General features: G+C 42.5%; 1 protein-coding gene across 6 annotated transcripts in view; it reads right to left on the bottom strand.

The window, feature by feature from the left end:
- The window catches only part of RELN (reelin), an 895,263-nt gene that overhangs the window by 151,512 nt on the left and 721,230 nt on the right, over positions 1-22,521 (bottom strand). For 3 of the 6 annotated variants that reach the window (XM_073652257.1, XM_073652259.1, XM_073652258.1), the window contains exons 29-31: positions 18,804-18,854; positions 15,244-15,401; positions 7,730-7,937 (exon numbers count right to left, since the gene is read on the bottom strand). In XM_073652257.1, coding sequence (XP_073508358.1) covers positions 7,730-7,937; positions 15,244-15,401; positions 18,804-18,854 — 417 coding nt within the window. The remainder of the gene's footprint in view (positions 1-7,729; positions 7,938-15,243; positions 15,402-18,803; positions 18,855-22,521) is intronic. The other 3 variants (XM_073652260.1, XM_073652261.1, XM_073652262.1) reach the window with 1 other exon arrangement.

Raw genomic sequence — 22,521 nt, 5'->3', positions numbered from 1 at the left:
TTCCATTGTCACGGTGTGACCCAGTCCTCTCACTGTGTGAGGAACAAGCACTCCGCCAACAGAGAGGCCACATTTAACCCATTGCCCCACCATGGATGGGCAGAAACACAGGATAGTGACCTGGCTGTCCACCTAGTAAAGAAGTTGCTGACACAAGCTGACTCGCACCCTGGTCCATATGCTCCACAGGAGACCCAACAGTTGTGGAAGGAGAAGGGCAAGCTGTTCATCTACGAGGGAAACATGTGTCGGAGAAGCATCAACTCCCGGACACACAAACTGGTCTGGTAGGTGGTAGTCCCGAGGCGGGATGCGCCAATGAGAGGCGTACCACGATGCAGCAGAACACTTCGGGTGGAAGAAGTTGGAAGTCCTGCTACGTGAGTGATTCTACTGGGCTGGCATGAGGAAAGCAATCGAGAGATGGTGTCGAGAATGTGGTCCAAGCAACCTGAGACGGAAAGACTGTGATAGCCAGAGGGCTCCCCTGCAGCCCATAATCACCAAACAACCACTTGAACTGGTAGCTTTGGACCACGTGAAGTTAGCCCCAAGCCGGTCAGGCTATGTCTACGCTCTCATCATAGTAGACCACTACTCCCGGTTCCTGGTAGTAGTGCCAGGGAAGGACCAGACGGCTAAGACGGCAGCCAAAGCATTTCAACAACACTTTAGTCACCCGCACGGTTACCCTGAACGAGTGCTTACCAACCAAGGCCCAGCCTTTGAAGCAGAAGTGTTTCAGGAATTCTGTAACTTGTACGGCTGAAAGAAAATAAGGACGACGCCGTATCATCCCCCGACCAACGGGTTGTGTGAGAAAATGAACCAGGTGGTAATAGACCTGTTGAAGACGTTGCCCCTTGAAGAACGTAGCCTGTGGCCAGAGAAGTTACCGGATTTGGTGGACCTATATAACCACATCCCGGTGAACTCCACTAACAGTACACCCGCCTACCTGATGGGGGCAAGACCTGGCAAGTTACCAATTGACTTAGACATGGGAGTTTTAACACCTGAGACGACATCACCAGATGCAGACTGGGATATGGAGTGGCAGCAACAATACCCCAAGGTGCAAGAATGTGTAGAGAGAAGTTTTCCCAGGTGAGACAGAGGCAGGAGAGAACTTATAATCACCACGCACCTGCAGTTCCCTTATCACCTGGAGAACAGGTACTCAAAAGGAAAAGACGAGTTCACAAATTAGATGATCAGTGGGAGGTTGAGCCATACACTGTCTTACCTTCAAATTTCGACAACACAAAGGTATGTCTCATCAGTAAAGATGGAGGAGAGACTTCAGCGGCAGTCTCAAGAGACAACCTGAAGATATGCCCTGATCAGTTGAGACACAAAGAGGAAGACCAAAACAGCCCCCAACACACAGAAAAGGTGGAAGAGACGGTTCAAACCATCCTTGGAGAATTTCCCCGGTCTTGGACGCAGGTGAACCAAGCAATCGTGGTACCTGTCCTGACCTTTCCCCAAGTAGCCTCACTGGAAGCCGCAGAGACTCTAGAACAGCAGGGAGACCAGTCGGCCCCAGAAACTGGCATGCCCATGGTGAGTCAAAGAAGTCGTCGAAGACTACCAAGCCTACCGGTGTTACCTCAGACTAACCATAGTGTAGTCCACACTGTGCCCACCACACCAGCAGTAGACACTAGAGACCCGGGTAGGTCATTGGCATCAAATGTACTGCGTAGATCAACCCGTAGTACCATAGATCAGCTCCCTGCTCGTTATAGGGACTAAAGTGTAAATAATATAATGGTGCATATTATATAGTTGCGACCGTTAAGTATGAGAGCCTACAGAGACTTCCTGTAAGAACTTTTAAGTAATCGTGAGTATATATAGTTATTAAATTTATGGACAAATGGACCACAAGACTAGGTGTGGTCAGGACAATGTTGAATAAAGTTAATTGTGGGCATTGAAAATAAATCGCAGGAGTGGCCGAAAACCAGGCCCACCGACAGAGTGCCCTGAAGCCCAGGGACGATACACAAAGTGGGTTGAGGCGGTTCCCACCAACCAACCTTCAAGTACCGGAAAAAGACAATTCCTGGGTAGTCGCGTAAAGACTAAGCGCCGCAATGACTGCTCCCAATTTTAGTTTGGTTTTTGTTGTTCTGCAAATTTTGCCTTTCTGAGCTGTCTCTGCTTGCAGCATGGGAGAGCACACAGTTCAGGCCAGACCTCTCCTGGTTACTAGCTTCTTGTCTTCCTCAGGACAGGAGGTGCAAAAAGTCTTTAAAACCTCTTTAAGCAATTTAGTATTTTATATGAAAAAAAAGACTTTGAATCTATTTAAAAAAAAAGGTAAAAGAAAGTAGCACCAGGATTTGTGAGGAAATGTCATGACCTCTATTCAACGTCCTTACAATAATGGATACAAAAAATGGGAGCTCTCCAAATTACAATGTAAAGACAAAAAGGGTACTCTTTACACATTGCAATTTGTAATGCTGGTGTTGTTTGAATCTATTTATCTTTTTATCTATCTATCTGTCTGTATGTCTATCTGTTTATCTATCGAAACAATTAAGCAGCATTTGTAGTATATTGCCAGGTGCACAACTTCAAAGGATTATCAAAAATCCCATATCTATCTATCTATCTATCTATCTATCTATCTATCTATCTATCTATCTATCTATCTATCTATCTGTCTCCCTCACAGGGGGTGATGCCATGCCTGGAAGCAAGGAGGGGTCCCCTAATCAGGTATACCAGCATACAACACTTTCCTGGCTCCAGACCAGAAAGGGGAGCTCCTCCCCTTAAAAAATGGAATCTGGAGGCGGGGTTAGTAAGAGTGAGTTGAGAAGAGTTGAAGACAGGAGAATGACGAGGAAGGACCTGGAGAAGGGAGCTATGGATAAGCTCGCCCCAGAGAGAAGCGCAAGTGAACCGGACTCCGGAGTCCGTGGTTGTGGGGCACTGAAGGCCCAGCAGCTGAATCTGGAGGGCAGGAGACTACAGGTCTCCTGGCCCCACCAGACACCCGGCGGCTCAGCAGCATCATAGGACCCAGCACCGCCACGTGGGAGCGACACTTGAGGAAGGCCCGAGCTGCCTGCCATACGGGTGAGGAAGAGACGTTTTACTCAGGGACGAGGGCCGCAGCATAGCTTCAAGCAGCAGGGCCAAAGAGAATAGCACAGAGGGAAGGTCTACAACTCTACATGGCGAGGTGGATCCCCAACTTGCTTCCAGGCCGCCCGGACCTCCACCACCAGCAAGTACCCGTGCCCCGGTCTGCTCTGACAAACCGCAAGTAAAGATAAAGGAAACCACCATAAATTTGTTGTCTGGTCATTGTCTGCGCCCTCAGCCCTGCATTACACCGCACCAACAACATCTACCTCCACAATTCTTCATATACTGCCTTGGAGCTTAGCTCTGCCTGTGGAGAGCTGAACCAACTCTGCTGTGTCACCATCAGCTCCAGTGGATCTGCACCGCAGTGGCGGCCCCATATAGCCGCATACAACAGGTGACATCACGAATATTATCTCTAAAAACTTTATTCCCCTCTCACTTTCTCTTTAATTGACCGCCCTGGGTCACGGACTGGGTCACTGCCACTGTGACATCCCCAGCACCGACCGGCTCGGCTACCGAGTACCCCACGGGGCGCGTCAGTGACACTTTTACACCACTGTGTGCTTTTTAGATTGAGGATTCATTTGAACCAATCTTACCTTCTGCTATTTTCTATAATTGGTACTGAATTTGTAAGGAGCTTTATAGTGAAACTATCCGTTAGTCTGATCTACATTTTAAAAACTATGGCTGCATAAAGCTCAGTAAGGTTTGCAAATTCTTCAGCTTCAGCAACCTGGAAAATATTGGGGAAACACTGCCTAGCTAGTAGCATATCAAACTGGGGTACCATTCTGTCCACATTATGAATTTTAGAAGCCATTATTATTTTTAATAATAAAAAAAACACTTTTCATCTCATTGAGTTGTTATAAGAATGAATTCCATAATTATTTTCAACAGTCATTGGTGTTTAGACTACCTTATCTATGCCTCAACCTGTCATTTACAGGCCTTCTCTGTCAACCATAAGTCTATGGTACTTGCAAGAAAATGCTAATTGATTTGAACTTTATTCCACTGATTTGAAGTTTATCTATAAAGTTATCGAGACATTAACTAATTACTTTTACTATATATTATTAAGAGAACATGTGTATCTTGTTAACGCGTTCTAATCATTGCTGTGCAAGAAGTACTTTCCCCTTAATTGAAATTATATATACTGTATATACACATCAGTAATGCATAATTTCCTATATTGTCAATATCTTACAGTTTGAAAATAACAATCAATAGATATGTGTCCTATTAAAGGGTCAAGTCTAGTTCACACGTCAGTGAATGACATTATTTATAAATACCGTATATTCCGGCGTATAAGACGACTTTTGAAGACTGAAAAATCTTCTGTCTAGTCTGGGGTCGTCTTATACGCCGGTAATGCTTTTGAACTTTCAGAAATTGACATGCGGGGATACTCTGGGGGTGTTAATAAGCTGCCGTGGCCGTATCCCTGCCATGTCGGAGTTAATATAAGGTGGAGGGAGTTAAAATACGGTGGCGGTAGGTCCAGACGGTCAGCGCTTCTGTGCTGAAACGGACACATCGCTGCGTATTCCCAGCTCCGGACACAGCGCAGGGCTTCTGTGCCGACAGCTTTCACTTGTCACAGAAGCGCTGCGCTGTGTCCGGAGCTGGGAAGTTTGCATCGCTTCTGTGACAATATATGAAAAGCCGGCAATTCAGCAGCTGCATAAGCCGGCACCCGACAATTTAGAATAGAAAGAATAGAGCTTCACACATAGATTAGATAGATAGAAACATGTCAGTCACATATATATGAAGTACAGTGACAGTATTGCTTACTGTACTTGTCATTTAGTGTAAAGGATTTATTAAAACAAATAATAGTGTTTTCATGCACCGTCTCTTTAAAAAAGCCGGCCGGCAATTCAGCATCTGTACCCGACAATTTATAACAGACAGAATAGAGCTTCACACATAGATTAGATAGATAGAAACATGTCAGTCACATATATATGAAGTACAGTGACAGTGCTGGTTACTGTACTTGTCATCTAGTGTTAAAATAACGGATTTATTAAAAAAAAAATTGGCGTGGGGTTCCCCTTAATTTTAGTCTCTAGCGGAGGTTAAGCAGACAGCTGGGGCAAATGTTTGAAGCCTGGGAAGGGGGTAATACCCACGGAGCTTCCCAGGCTACTAATATCAGCCCCCAGCTGAATACCTAGCCTTTACTAGCTATTAAAATGGGGGATCCCAAAAAAATGACGTGGGGTCCCCCCTATTTTAATAGCTAGCAAAGGCTAGGCAGACAGCTGGAGGCTGATATTAATAGCCCAGGAAGGGAGCCATGAATATTGGCCCCCTCCCAGGCTAGAAACACCAGCCGTCAGCCGCCCCAGAAATGGCGCATCCATAGGATGCGCCAAATCTGGCACTTAGCCTCGCTCTTCCCACTGCCCTGTAGCGGTGGCAGTGGGGTAATAGGGCTGGGGTTGATGTCAGCTTATAATGCCAGCTGACATCAAGCCCAGGTTAGTAATGGAGAGGCGTCTATAAGACACCCCCATTACTAACCCCATAGTCAAAGTTAAAAAAAACACAAACACCCAGAATAAAGTCCTTTAATTGAAATAAAGACACAATCCTTTATTGTTCTAAATTAAACCATACTTACCATCACGCCCATTCCAGCTGAAGCCAACGATCTCCTGCAATAAAAGTAAAATAATAAAGCAACCTCATCCTTACCTCTCCATGGTTCCCACGACAGCTTCAGCTCTGCTACATCGAGATGACAGGCTGGACCGCAGCAGAACGCTGCCATCCAGCCTGTCATCCCGCAGACACTGAGAAGCGCAGGCATGCTTGCGCTTCTCAGTGTCTGGCTGTGACGGCATCCAGATGAGCCGAGGTCATGTCCAATGAACTCAGCTCACCTCATGCACGTCCGTCACTGACAGCGTGGGAAACTTCTACTGCGCATGCGGGGAGCAGGAGAATTTTCCCACGCTGTCAGTGATGTGCATGAGGTGAGCCGAGTTCATTGGACATGATCTCGGCTCATCTGGATGCCGTCACAGTCAGACACTGAGGAGCACAAGCATGCCTGCGCTTCTCAGTGTCTGCCGCATGGCAAGCTGAACGGCAGCGTTCTGCTGCGGTGCAGCCTGTCATGTGAATGTAGCAGAGCTGGACCGGTCCTGGGAACCATGGAGAGGTAAGGATGAGGTTGCTTTATTATTTTACTTTTATTGCAGGAGATCGTTGGCTTCAGCTGGAATGGGCGTGATGGTAAGTATGGTTTAATTTAGAACATTAAAAAATTGTGTCTTTATTTCAATTAAAGGACTTTATTCTGGGTGTTGTGTTTTTTTTAATTACTTTACTAGAAATTCATGGTGGTCATGTCTAATATTGGCGTGACCTCATGAATTTCGGGCTTAGGGCCAGCTGATAATGCCAAGCTGGCCTTAACCCCTTTATTACCCAGTGAGCCACCGCACCAGGGCCCTGGATGAGTTGGGTACAGCGCCAGAAGATGGCGCTTCTATGAACGCGCCATTTTCCGGGGTGGCTGCGGACTGCAATTTGCAGCGGGTGGGGCCCAGAAAGCTTGGGCCTCCCTGCGCTGCAGATTCCAGTCCCCAGCTGCCTAGTTGTACCTGGCTGGACACAAAAATAGGGCGAAGCCCCACGTATTTTTTTTTTTAATTATTTCATGAAATAATTTTAAAAAAAAGGGCTTCCCTATATTGTTGTGTCCGGCCAGGTACAAATAGGCAGCTGGTGGTTGGGGGCAGCCCGTTCCTGCCTGCTGTACCTGGCTGGACACAAAAATATGGCGAAGCCCCACGTCAACATTTTTGGGAAAAATTAATTACAAAATTAATAATTTAGGGACTGCATCTTTATTAACCCCTCAATTGTCATTTAGTGTTAAAATAAAGGATTTTTTAAAAAGAAAATTGGCGTGGGATCCACCATCATTATAGTCTCTAGCGGAGGTTAAGCAGACGGCTGGGGCAGATGTTTGAAGTCTGGGAAGAGGGTAATACCCACGGAGCTTCCCAGGCTACTAATATCAGCCCCCAGCTGAATACCTAGCCTTTACTAGCTATTAGAATGGGGGACCCCCCCAAAAAATGACGTGGGGTCCCCCCTATTTTAATATGTTTATGAGTGACAGTTTTCCTGCTATATACCTGCATGTCATAAGAATTTAAATTAAAAAAGGACCATGTTAAATTCAAATCTGTTTTTTTTAAATTTTTACCGGTGTTTGGTATGCGTTGGAAAAGGGGTAGTCTTATACGGTGAATATATCCTAAACTCTATATTTTAACAGGAAAGTAGGGGGGTCGTCTTATACACCAGGTCGTCTTATACGCCGGAATATACGGTAGATCTAATATTTCAAGTAAAAACTGATTCTTGATAATTGAATATACTTTTCTAAAATCCCAGTAAGAAAATATATGATCTCTTTGTATAATGTTCCGTGCCTATTACTCAAGAGCTAAGTACTTATTTTATAGATTTTATAGTAAATAAGGAAGACCAATAAAAGGGATTAACTTACTTAGCAATTTTTAGGAGAAAGCTGTGTATCAAAAAGACAGATAAAATCCCATGGATATTTATTCACCTGGTATTTGTTGTGTCCAGTGGTGCAGTTCTTGCTTCTCGCTTTCCAGGACCATTAAAATAGAGAGATTTTCCATCGGTTAGGACCCCACAACCTGTGCCCACTTGACCTCCTGTGATTTTATGCCAAAGCTGACTAAGTTTGCCTTCGAATCTATCAAACATTTCATTTGAATTTGGCTTATTTGAGGCACACGTTCCATGTTCAGCTAAAACAAAAATAAATATATAATGTTTTATAGATGCGGCTACAAATCTGGCAGTGCTGAATTTATCATTTAACTCTTTAGACCCCCCCTTGCACATGAGGAGAAACCTACAAAGAATAGAGTATAACAGCCAAAGTAAAATAGAAATCTTTATTGAAGAAATACAAAGTAAAAATATTTTGTTAATATTTTTTAAATTCACTTTTGGCTTTCAACATTGCCTGAATTCTTCTGGGCATTCTGTTTATCAGATGCAAGCATGTCCCGACATAAATCTGATCCCAGGTCTCTTCTACACATTCCCAAAGTTGGTGCATACTGGTCTACTCACATGGGCACTTATATAGCTTTTTCTTCAACTCTCTCCACAAGTGCTCAATTGGATTGAGGTCTGGGGACCGTGGGCCCCAATCCAGCACCTCTACTTCATTGTCATTGAACCAATTCTTCATCAATCTCGACATATGCTTCGGGTCGTTGTCCTATTGAAACACTATGTCGCCCTTTTCATACCTATAGTACTTGAGTGTATGAAGTAATTGGTCTTGTAGGATACTCACATATAGCTCAGCATTGAGACCACCATCAATCCTGGTCAACTATCCAACGCCTTTGGCTGTGAAGCAACCCCATATCATCAGACTTCTACCACAGAACTTGACGGTTCCTTCAATTTCTCGATCCATTAGCCCCTTTTTCCCTTATTTCTTCCAGACTCATTTGCACCAATCAGAGCCTAGTTCATTGACTCTTGTCTCATTGCTCCAAATCACCCATTTCCAGTTTTCTACTGTCCACTTTTCGTACTTTTTTACAAACTTGAACTGGAGCTTCTTTTGACAAGATTGATGTCGAGGTTTCTTCACCTTTTTTATGGCTACCATTCCAGACTTGTGTAACTTGCATCGCACAGAGCTTGCATGGATGTCTGTGATCTCACTATTACAAAGCATAAGAGCCACCTCCACTGCAGTGTTTGTCGTGCCAGAACTGATGATGAGCCGACTTGTTGACTACGATATTTTGCCTGGAAGTCGACCTCTTGGCTTTTGAATGGATGGACGGACTTCATTTTGTTTTCTTCTAACTGTCATGGTACTCACATGATGCGGTTTGCGGATGATGCTGCTTCTGTTTTCTTGGGAAATCTTCTTCATGGATGATCTTTGATCCGAACCAGTGACCTTTTGCTTGGGAATCAACCTAATAACACACTGAGCTATTAGGGAATGTGAAAATAGGTTGTATTTTGTAGTATTCAGGAAGAAAAAGATTTTTCCACCACCAGGAGCAAAACAATAACAATGCAGTGACATGACTGGAATCTGCATAACTAATCATATGCTATCTATAAAATGATGTTAGTCTCACATTATAAGCAGTAGTGGATGGTGAGATATGGAGCCTGAAAGTCAAAAGTTCAAAATATTGTAACCGTTTTGCTCGTCACTATATATACATATATATACATATACACTGCTCAAAAAAATAAAGGGAACACTTAAACAACAGAATATAACTCCAAGTAAATCAAACTTCTGTGAAATCAAACTGTCCACTTAGGAAGCAACACTGATTGACAATCAATTTCACATGCTGTTGTGCAAATGGAATAGACAATAGATGGAAATTATTGGCAATTATCAAGACACACTCAAGAAAGGAGTGGTTCTGCAGGTGGGGACCACAGACCACATCTCAGTACCAATGCTTTCTGGCTGATGTTTTGGTCACTTTTGAATGTTGATTGTGCTTTCACACTTGTGGTAGCATGAGACGGACTCTACAACCCACAGAAGTGGCTCAGGTAGTGCAGCTCATCCAGGATGGCACATCAATGCGAGCTGTGGCAAGAAGGTTTGCTTTGTCTGTCAGCGTAGTGTCCAGAGGCTGGAGGCGCTACCAGGAGACAGGCCAGTACACCAGGAGACGTGGAGGGGGCCGTAGGTGTTATGATCTGCAACATGTACTAAGGAAAGATAAGGGAAAACTGTCCCTACAGTAAAACTAAGCTGAATCCCTGAGATGTAACGGGCTGCCGGTTCCTAGCGAACAGACCCGCCTTAGTCCTCGGCTAGTCTGAACGAAGACCTATAGCATAAGGAGAGGGGTCGCTAAAAGAACTAAGGACTGGGACAGGGTTTAATAGCCAGCAACTCCCAATTTCCAACATCATAATTCAGTTTGGTCTCCGAAAATTTTTTCAAAAAGAAGGCACAAGGATGTACTCCATCCTTGTTCTCCTGAGACAAAACTGCTCCGACCCCCACCGATGAAGCATCGACCTCGACCATGGTCTCATCAGGCTGCATAAGGATAGGGGCAGAACTGAACCTCTCTTTGAGATACTCAAACGCTTCAATGGCCTCAGTAGTCCACTGGACCGTATTCGCACCTTTCCTGGTGAGATCGGTCAGAGGCTTAACAATTACAGAAAAATTCTTAATGAATTTCCTGTAATAATTGGCAAAACCCCAAAATCTCTGTATAGATTTCAAACCAATAGGCCTAGGCCATTCCTGCACAGCCTGAACCTTCACCGGGTCCATCTCAAAGCCCTCGCTGGAGACAATGTAGCCCAAAAAACTAATTTTCTGCACAGCGAACTCACATTTCTCCAGCTTAGCAAAGAGTGAATTATCAATCAATAACTGCAAAACTTCATGTACACTCTGCCAATGGGACTCTAGATCTGGTGAATAAATCAAAATGTCATCCAAATACACAACCACATTCTTACCAATCAAAGGTCTCAGGATGTCATTAATAAGGTTCTGAAAAAATGCAGGTGCATTGGTAAAACCAAAAGGCATCGCCAGATTCTCAACATGAGCTACCGGAGTGTTAAAAGCAGTTTTCCATTCATCACCTTCCTTCACTCGTAACAAATTGTATGCCCCCCGGAGATCAATTTTAGAGAACCACTTGGCCCCCACCAACTGGTTAAACAAGTCAGGAATTAACGGCAATGGGTAGGAATTGCGTACGGTAATCTTATTAATTTCACGAAAATCCAGACATGGACGTACACCCCCGTCCTTTTTTTTATCAAAGAAAAATCCAACTGCTTCAGGTGACTTAGAAGGTCTAATGTGACCAGCAGCCAGGCTAGTCTGTATGTACTCCTCCGAGGCCTTTCTTTCAGGGATAGTCAGATTAAACAAGCGACTCTTGGGACGAGTAGCTCCAGGAACAAACTCAATGGCGCAATCATAATCCCTATGAGGAGGTAAAACTTGCGACTCCTCCTCTGAAAAAACCCTCCAAAAATCTTGAATAGGTACAGGTAATTCCCCTTTTTCCACAGCCGCAATGCCACTATTACAACATTTATCATAGCACTTCGGACTTAATCACATTAGTAGACCAGTCCTGCAAAGGATTGTGCAGTTTTAACCAAGGCAATCCTAGAAAGATCGGAGGGGGTAAATTATCTACTACAACCAAGTCCAAAATTTCTTGGTGAACTCCATTGATAGTGAGGGGAAATGCAGCAACCTTGTGAGCAATACATTTCAAGGGAGTGTTATCAATTGCAATCACAGAAATAGGTGATGACAAAGGTTTGGATTTCAATTAAAGGTTTTCCAAAAACCCTTTATCAATCACATTAAGTGTTGAACCACAATCCACAAATACCTGAAATTCAATCAAATTTTCCTGCAAAGTAGTACTCCCAGAAAGAAATACACTTGCAGAGCGTAAACAAGCTATACGGGCGTAACTGACCTTTTTTTTTCTTTACTTAAATGAAGCTCACAATACTTAATCAAATGGTCAGCTTTACCACAATAAATAAACAATCCCTCGACGAACCTCCGGTCTCTTTCCTGAGAGGGGAGCGACTTCGCCCCAACCTCCATCGGTTCTCCGCCGTCAGAGCAGACTTTCTGGGGACTAGGACCTGGTATTACAGGAGTCTTTACCTCATTCTGTCTAAATCTCAGTCTCCTATCCACAAGAACAGCTAATTGCATGGCATCCTGCAGAGTCTCAGGTGCGGGGAATGCAATTAGCAAATCCTTTAACCCTTTCACTCAGACAAGCAAGAAATAGACATTTCAGAGCTTGATTTTTCCATTTAACTTCTGAGGCCCATCTTCTGAAGTGTGTGCAATAATTTTCAACATCACCTGACACCTGATTCAAATGCCTGAGTTCTGCCTCTGCAGATGAGATTCGATCAGGATCGTCATACAATAGCCCCATAGCAGAAAAAAAATTCTTCTACAGACCTTAAACATGGATCATTAGGTTGGAGAGAAAAGGCCCACCCCTGTGGTTCTTTGCGCAAAAGTGACATAATAAAATCAATGCCCAGAGGACCTTGGTCTCAAATGAAAATATAACAAACAAGCATTTTTAAAGGAAAAAAAATCTTGCTGTTTACCATAAAAAACATCAGGCAGTACTACCTTGGGATCCACAAAATGCGCTCCAGAACAGCTACTCACGTGTTGCTGGAGCTCGGCCACCTCCAGAGACAATCCCTGCAGGCGTTGAGCCAAATCCTGGACGGAAACCATACTGATCCCCAAATTTCTTTACTTTTAGTTTTTTTGGGCTAGACTTACTGTTATGATCTGCAACATGTACTAAGGAAAGATAAGGGAAAACTGTCCCTACAGTAAAACTAAGCTGAATCCCTACGATGTAGCGGGCTGCCTGTTCCTAGCGAATAGACCCGCCTTAGTCCTCGGCTAGTCTGAACGAAGACCTATAGTATAAGGGGGGGTCCCTAAAAGAACTAAGGACTGGGACAAAAATGGGACACCTCCTAAACAGAGAAGTTGTTGCAGAACACAAAAAGAAAAACAGACAAAAAAAGTACTAGAGGTCCCAGAAGGACCAAACGAACTGACAGAGGAAGGCACAGAAGCACCTGGCTAGAGAAACAGTCAAACACTGAAGTCCAGCACAGCCAAAAGTGCGGAGCTGCAATATAAAGCCAGATAGTCACGTGTCCGCAAAACACAAGATGGAAAAAACAAACAGGATGGTTCTAACAGTAGGAGGGCAACAACCTAGCAGCAGGACCACTACCTCCGCCTTTGTGCAAGGAGGAACATGAGGAGCACTGCCAGAGCCCTGCAAAATGACATCTAGCAGGCCACAAATATGCATGTGTCTGCACAAACGGTTAGAAACCAACTCCATGAGGGTGGTATGAGGGACCGACATCCACAGATGGGGGTTGTGCTCACAGCCCAACACCATGCAGGACTCTTGGCATTTGCCACAGAACACCAGGCTTGGCAAAGTCACCACTGGCGCCCTGTGCTCTTCACAGATGAAAGCAGGTTCACACTGAGCACATGTGACAGATGTGACAGAGTCTGGAGACGTCGTGGAGAGCGATCTGCTGCCTGCAACATCCTTCAGCATGACTGGTTTAGAAGTGGGTCAGTAATGGTGTGGGGTGGCATTTCTTTGGAGGGCCGCACAGCCCTCCATGTGCTCGCCAGAGGTAGCCTGACTGCCATTAGGTACCGAGATGAGATCCTCAGACCCCTTGTGAGACCATATGCTGGTGCGGTTGGCCTTGGGTTCCTCCTAATGCAGGACAATGCCAGACCTCATGTGGCTGGAGTGTGTCAGCAATTCCTGCAAGATGAAGGCATTGAAGCTATGGACTGTCTCGCCCGTTCCCCAGACCTGAATCCGATTGAGCACATCTGGGACATCATGTCTCGCTCCATCCACCAACGTCACATTGCACCACAGACTGTCCAGGAGTTGGCGGATGTTTTAGTCCAGGTCTGGGAGGAGATCCCACAGGAGACCATCCGCAACCTCATCAGGAGCATGCCCAGGCGTTGTAGGGAGGTCATACAGGCACGTCAAGGCCACACACAATACTGAGTCTCATTTTGACTTGTTTTAAGGACATTACATCAAAGCTAGACCAGCCTGTAGTGACTCCAAATCCAGGTCTCCATTGGTTAGTAAATTTGATTTCCATTGATGATTTTTGTGTGATTTTGTTGTCAGCACATTCAACTTTGTACAGAACAAAGTATTCAATGAGAATATTTCATTCATTCAGATCTAGGATGTGTTCCCTTTATTTTTTTGAGCAGTATATATATATATATATATATATATATATATATATATATATATATATATATAATATATATATATATATATATATGCATATATTTTTTTTAAATGTCGGAAATCTGTGCACATTATTTGCTCAAAGAGCCATGTGTTTATTCATACCTGTTTTCTTTTTGCGGTCTTTATTTTCAGGAATCATTTTGCAATACACATAAGTGTCTCCTTTTATTATGGACGAACGTAGAATGAAATGTCCCTTTTGCCCTATTTCTTATTACAATAAAAAATTATATCTGTATTGTATGCTGTCTTGCAACACTGTGAATACTAAATATGTAGTATTTATTGTGTTGTAATGCTTACTTAGTAAAGTACATTTAAAAATGTATTTATTGTATCTTTTTGCAGCAGCAATTATTTAGAAACCTTATTGTTATTTAACAGTACTAACTCCTTTTTTTTAACTACATTACATGGCATTTAACTTTCATCTTATTTTTTACCTATAATGTTCTGGCTTACAGACATATATAACAATACTGTATGCCAGTGTATGATGCCTGTGAAGAATAATACTATTTGGAAATTTCAGCTAAGAAAGTCCTCTCTTTGGAGGGAGTGTGAACAATTGCTTACTGTTAGTGTGTCTACCTCCCTTACGGCAAGTCGTGAATTTGTGTCCAAAAGATGAAAAATGTCAGCGCTATTTAAAAGTTAATTAAATAGCAACATTCTCCAAGCACTAACACACCTACAGGGAGATCTCCTCTGCAACTACACAGGATGAATGCAGCAGGGAAGGCAGTAGCAGGACCTCAAAGGAACTTCATAGAACTTACAGACTATAAATATGTATACAGTAGTATGCAGAGGGTCCCAGCATCTACCTAACCTTGCTGGATGCAAATAGCATCCCTGAACACTACAAATTAATTCAGAGTTATCTTTTATCATAACATAACTCTGGGTAGTACCAAGCACAATTCTGAGAGTTTCTCCATAGAATAGAATGGCATTAAGGAGCAACAATGGAATGGAAAGGAAAGGAAAGGAAAGGAAAGGAAAGAGTCTGCATCCTAGGAACATTATCTCTCTTAGGGTTATGAGGAAAGTAATAATCATGGTAATGTTTTTCTAGAAATATATAATGAAATAAGTATATACACCTTGGCTACTTTAAACTTAGTAACATTGTGAATAAATAATTTAATTATTTTTGATTGACATGCAATGAAATATTTACCTGTGTATCCACGATCACAAAAACAAACTCCGGAAATACAATCCCCGTGACCATTACAGTAATTAGGGCAAGGTTCAGATATATAAACACCATCCAGACCAAAAGGTGGGGCATTTTTTAATGAGTTACTCTCTTGTATCCATCGGAATCTGGTTTTACTAAAATGATAAGAAAGATGAGTTATGCATTACAGAATACAAACATATGTGAATATAAACAATGTGCATTTAGGAGGATGTTAGATATGAATGTATCTGCACTAAAATAGAATTAAAAAACACAAGGAGTCTTCATTGATCAATCATTTTTTGCCTTCATCAACCATATCCATACTTGTAATTGAGGTAAATTATCTTACACCTGATTAACAGAGGGTCTTAGATAGTATGAAATTACTAACAGATGTCTCCATACTGAGGCCTGAACGTTAGCACAACTTGCAGCTGCGTATTAAATATTATTTTCATAAATACAAGCTATAAAGGGAGTTTTCTTGAACAATAAATGCAGAATCTAATGACATTTTATTGGCATAATAGAAGACTAACTGTATGATAGAAGCATCCAGTACTTGGATCCACGTTCACAGCTAAAATATAACTTAATGTTCATCATGGAAAAATCAGAAGTCCGGGTTTATTTTAACTGCACCTGTTTCATGTTCTCTGCCACTTTTGGAGCTTTTAAGCCCCTTTTGTTGTTGATATATAAACAGTCTTAGAACTACATGACGAAAATAAATACTGCACTTCATGGTTTATTGATCGGTGCCCAAGTAGGACCCTACTCCATCAACAGAATAAGAAAAAACTTGGCACTCACTCTTCATTCAAAGTGAATTGATAATTTTATTGTTCACAGTGATTCCAGAATATATACAGTTATATGAAAAAGTTTGGGCACCCCTATTAATCTTAAGATTAATGTTTTATAAAAATTGGGGTTTTTGCAACAGCTATTTCAGTTTGATATATGTAATAACTGTTGGACACAGTAATGTTTCAGCTTTGAAATGAGGTTTATTGTACTAACAGAAAATGTGCAATCTGCATTCAAACAAAATTTGACAGGTGCATAAGTATGGGCACCCTTATCATTTTCTTGTTTTAAATACTCCTACCTACTTTTTACTGACTTACTAAAGCACTTTTTTTTTGGTTTTGTAACCTCATTGAGCTTTGAACTTCATAGCCAGGTGTATGCAATCATGAGAAAAGCTACTTAAAGTGGCTACTTGCAAGTTATTCTCCTGTTTGAATCTCCTCTGAAGAGTGGCATCATGGGCTCCTCAAAACAACTGTCAAATGATCTGAAAACAAAGATTATTCAACATAGTTGTTCAGGGGAAAGATACAAAAAGCTGTCTCAGCGATTTAACCTGTCAGTTTCCACTGTGAGGAACATAGTAAGGAAATGGAAGAACACAGGGACAGTTCTTGTTAAGGCCAGAAGTGGCAGGCCAAGAAAAACATCAGAAAGGCAGAGAAGAAGAATGGTGAGATCAGTCAAGGACAATCCTCAGACCACCTCAGGAGAGCTGCAGCATCAACTTGCTGCAGATGGTGTCACTGTGCATCGGTCAACTATACAACGCACTTTGCACAAGGAGAAGCTGTATGGGAGAGTGATGCGAAAGAAGCCGTTTCTGCAAGTACGCCACAAACAGAGTCGGCTGAGGTATGCAAAAGCACATTTGGAGAAGCCAATTTCTTTTTGGAAGAAGGTCCTGTGGACTGATGAAACCAAGATTGAGTTGCTTGGTCATACAAAAAGGCGTTATGCATGGCGGCAAAAAAGCACAGCATTCCGAGAAAAACACTTGCTACCCACAGTAAAATTTGGTGGAGGTTCCATCATGCTTTGGGGCTGTGTGGCCAATGCTGGCACCGGGAATCTTGTTAAAGTTGAGGGACACATGGATTCCACTCAGTATCAGCAGATTCTTGACAATAATGTTCAAGAATCAGTGACAAAGTTGAAGTTACGCAGGGGATGGATCTTTCAGCAAGACAATGATCCAAAACACCGCTCCAAATCTACTCAGGCATTCATGCAGAGGAACAATTACAATGTTCTGGAATGGCCATCCCAGTCCCCAGACCTAAATATCATTGAACATCTGTGGGATCATTTGAAGAGGGCTGTCCATGCTCGGCGACCATCAAACTTAACTGAACTGGAATTGTTTTGTAAAGAGGAATGGTCAAAAATACCTTCATCCAGGATCCAGGAAATCATTAAAAGCTACAGGAAGCGACTAGAGGCTGTTATTTTTGCAAAAGGAGGATCTACTAAATATTAATGTCACTTTTCTGGTGAGGTGCCCATACTTATGCACCTGTCAAATTTTGTTTGAATGCAGATTGCACATTTTCTGTTAGTACAATAAACCTCATTTCAAGGCAGAAACATTACTGTGTACAACAGTTATTACATATATCAATCTGAAATAGCTGTTGCAAAAACACCAATTTTTATAAAACATTAAGCTTAAGATTAATAGGGGTGCCCAAACTTTTTCATATAACTGTAAGACGTTTCGGTCGGTCAGACCTTCATCAGTCAAGAAAACAAAGAAAATATATACAGAACACAATTAAATACAAATACAAAAAATATATATACAAAGTCGTCCTGTAAAACTGATATAAGAAAAAAACCTTTGTAATAACAAAGACAGACCACGATGAGATCTTCCTCATAATAGCTCATACATTGGAGAATCCTGAAGACAAAAGGGAAAGACCAAGGAGAAAGTAAGAAGCAAAAATGAAGAGGGTAAAGGCAAAAAGGGAACAGTGAGACACAAAGAGAGGAAGGATAGGAAGACGAAGAAAGGGAGGAAAAAAAGGGGGAAAGAGGGAAGAGAAAATGGGGGAAAGAGGGGGAAGGGGAGGAAGAAAAAAAAGAAAGTGGGGAGAAGAAAAAGCACTTTCTTTTTTTCTTTCTTCCCTTCCCCCTCTTCCCCCCCTTTTCTCTTCCCCCCTTTTTTTCCTTCTCCCCCTTCTTCCCCTTCCTCTCTGTGTCTCACCGTTCCCCTTTTGCCTTTACCCTCTTAATTTTTGCTTCTTACTTTCTCCTTGGTCTATCCCTTTTTGCTTCAAGATTCTCCAATGTATGGGCTATTATAAGGAAGATCTCCTCTTGGTCTGCCCTTGTTATTACAAAGGTTTTTTTTTTAAATCAATTTTACAGGACGACATTGTGTATATATTTTTTTGTATATATGTGTATGTATTTATTTGTGTTCAATTCTGTATATATTTTCTTTGTTTTCTTGATGGTGAGACTGATGAAGGTCTGACCGACCAAAGCGTCTTGTATATTCTGGAATCACAGTGAACAATAAAATTATCAATTCACTTTGGAAGAAGAGTGAGTGCCAAGTTTTTTCTTATACTGTTGATGGAGTAGGGTCCTACTTGGGCACTGATCTGTAAAACCAGAGGTGCAGTGTTTATTTTCGTCAGTACCGCACCTTTACATATGCACTCTGGAGAATGTCGTCTAACATTTTTTTGTATAATGAAGAAACCAGTAAGATAATATCCCAATCCAACCTTTCAAGTGACTTCTTGAAGTTCCAGCCTAAGGAAATTCGAGGATGAGACCTATAGAGGGAGACGAGACACCTGATCAACTTGGAACTACACTGTGCAACGCTAACAGAGTACCTCACGGTTCAGCGTATCCCTAGAGACTTAAGGGTACCAATACGACCCACCATTTTTAGTGAACATTTTTAGTGATCAAAGAAGTTCGAGTGCATTCTCAATAAGTGTTCATTTGACCTAATGACACTGACTGTAGAACAGCTTCAAAAATCCATTGTTACCACTAAAGAATGGGTGAGCAATATCAGGCCCAATTGGATTCCTCAACCACACCGGAGAAACTTGCCCCACTGAAGACTAGGATCAAGTCTAACACAGATCAGCATCGCAAAGATACAGAAGACAAGAAGAGGATAACGTTTCAAAGGGATACGGACGATTACTTACTAGATCAGGTCTACAAATTTCAAAATACCTACAGCTACTCACGGGAGCCATCACGATACCAATTCTCCTCGACAGACTTCTCTGCATCGGGCTCCGACAACAAACACCGAGGTTCTACAATCCATTTTTTAGGACAACGAGGGAGAAATCCACGTAAAAGAGGATGAGGAGAGGGGGCCAATACCGGAGGGGGACAAGGGACGACCATAGTAACACGCTCCCAGGTACAAAATCATTAGTTGTGAAAATTTCATCTAAATCTTTGGGCATAGCCCAACTTAAACTTTTGCAGAAGGGGCTTTTATTTTGTCCCTCCACTCCGTATAGTCTGTTTGGACTGGAGATAGACTTGCAAAGATTTTTCAGGTCATCACTTCTCCTTCCGCCACATTATCACCGGTTAATCATTCTTCCTGCATCACAGCAAGACAGTATGGCCTAAGGCCCAAGAGTAGTTTTCGCCCTCCACGAGGTGATGTGGCCTTGGAGACTTTCATTGAATTCGTACAGCGAGATTATCAATCATTGAGATCAGATACCGAACGAGGTCATCTGCAGTTTCAGAACAACTTATCTGCTGTTGATACACAGGCCCTTAAATCACTTTTAGAAGACAAAGATATAATAATTAGTGATGAGCGAGTATGTCCTGTTAACCCTTTCGGCGAGTATGCTCGGGCCGAGCATCAAGTAGTTACAGCTGCTCGGTGTTATGTTTGAATCACTCCCGTGTGCATGATTTGCGACTGTTTGACAACTTTAATACATGTGAGGAATGTGTAAGAAATATACATTCCTTACATGTACTAAAGCTGTCAAACAGTCGCAAATCATGCACACGGGAGTGATTCAAACATAACACCGAGCAGCTGTAACTACTCGGTGCTCGGCCCGAGCATACTCGCCGAAAGGGTTAACAGAACATACTCGCTCATCACTAATAATTAAACCGGCTGATAAGGGAGGAGCGATCGTGGTGATGGATAAATCCGATTATCTGTCAAAGATTTATAACCAACTTAGTGACACCACTGTATACCAGAAACTACCTCAAGATCCTACTTTCCTACTTTCTCTTTAGCCAGAAAGATATGGGATACTCTATCATGACACCTTTCAAATGGTACCATTGACCAAAAAACATGTGAGTATCTATATAAGGAGAAACCACGTACACAGGTACTATACACATTACCAAAAATTCATAAACGTCTGCAGAACCTGCCTGGCCATCCCATAGTTGCTTCCATGGATTCCTTACTTTCTTCCTTATCAATCTTTTTAGAAAAAAACATCAATCCTCTAATCAAGGATACTCCATAATTCTTGTTAGATACACGGGCTTTCTTGGGTTCTATTGGTCAATTGGGCACGATTGATCACAATTCCATACTTGTATCCTTCAATGTTTCCAGTCTTTATATGTTTATCTCACATGATCGTGGTATAGCGGCTGTCAAGGATCTATTATCATCAATCGCATACGATGAGCATGTATCTTGGTTGTGTGTGGATCCACTCACACTTGTGTTAACTGAAAATTATTTTCTTTTTGAGGATTCATTTTATCTACAGACCCAAGGGACCGCGATGGGCTCGAATGTGGCCCCTCCGTATGCTAGTTTCTATATGGCTCAGTTTGAGGCTTCAATGGTGTATCCCAATGACCTTTTTCAACAGCATTCTCTTTACTGGAGACGATACATAGATGACATAGTTTGCATATGGGGGGCCCTATTGACCTTCTTTGACTACATCAATAATGCCTGGCTTGGTCTTGGGTTTACCATGTAGATGGACTCTTCCAAATTGAATTTTCTGGACACGCTTATCCTGAAGGATACCTCAGGCAGACTCACTAGTGACCTGTACGTCAAAGAGACGGATCGGAACAATCTCCTGATGTTTGACAGTTTTTCTCCTATGCATATAAAAAAATCCTTGCCAGTCTCCCAATACCAACGGGTGAGGCATATAGTGTCCAATAATTCCACATGCGATCAGCGGCTCAACGAAATGAGCTCTAAATTCGAAGCAAGGGGTTCCCCCCCGGGGGTCTTACATCGAGCATGGAGTACCGTGCCATCTTCCACGAGACAACAATTGGAACGTGTCCCGTTTGTACATACATTTCATTCCAGTGCTTACAGGATTCATAAGTCCATTCGGCAACACTGGCATATCATTAAGACGGCATACTCAAGCATTAGGGAATTCCAGAATCCCTTCTTACCTTGTTTCAGGCGTCCTCCAAACCTGAGAGACAAATTAGTTAGAGCTGATATAGGACCATCTGCTAAGGTCCCACGACAAAGATTCCTGGCTACGCCGAAACATGGCACGTTCCCATGCCAGCATTGTTTACAATGCAATAATATCCTAAAAGGCAACTTGTTCCATCACCCCCGCTCCGGTAAACGTTATTCTATTAGGAGCTACTATACATGCGACTCTACCAATGTGGTTTACCTAATCAAATGTTCATGCGGTCTCTTGTATGTTGGGGAGACCACCCAACATATAAGAGACCGCATATCTAAACACAAATCCACAATTCACTGCAGTAACCTTATGTTGCCCGTTCCCCAACATTTCCATAGTGCGGGACACACAGTAGCCCAGTTACGTTACCAGGTCATTGAACAAGCGGATCAATCCCGCCGTAGAGGGAATTTACACTCAGTCCTGAAAAAACGTGAAGCCTATTGGATTCACGAGTTACAGACACTGGCCCCGAGTGGCCTTAATAAGGATTATGACTTGCAGGCATTTCTCTAAGTAGTCACTAGTCATTTTTTCCATCTTGCCTGTTTCTTCTGTATTATATGTACCTGATACCCCTCTCTGGATATCCTGTGAATACCATTATATTTATTATAACCCATTTCTGTCATTCTCCTCCTTACCTGTCCGGGGAAGGAGAAGACATTTTGGTTTCTACACCCAGTTTATGTTTGTGCTTATTTCATATAACGTAGACATGGGACCATATTGCTGTTATCAAGTTGCTGTCCAATACTGTGTTCTAACATATTTTCTTTTCTTTTAGAGTCTAAATCAGTGAGGCTCATGTTATAATATGTCTTTTGTGCTTCTACTATCAAGAATCTTCTCCACAGTTTATCCTTCGGCCATCTTTCCCCATCAGAGTCCGGATAAATGGTCCTTGTACCTCACCTGCGGAACCTGGGGTGTCTAGTCTGCTATTGGAGCCTCTCTACCTTTGATATTCTGGTATTCATAGACACCATGTATATGGACTGTGCCCTTGGATCAC

Source organism: Phyllobates terribilis, unplaced genomic scaffold (genome assembly GCF_046119375.1).
Source record: "Phyllobates terribilis strain yellow unplaced genomic scaffold, ASM4611937v1 Scaffold_11__3_contigs__length_659146591, whole genome shotgun sequence".
In the NCBI taxonomy this organism is placed as follows: domain Eukaryota; kingdom Metazoa; phylum Chordata; class Amphibia; order Anura; family Dendrobatidae; genus Phyllobates; species Phyllobates terribilis.
Note: the sequence above shows the minus strand (reverse complement) of the source record. Positions and strands in the feature narration are given on the sequence as shown.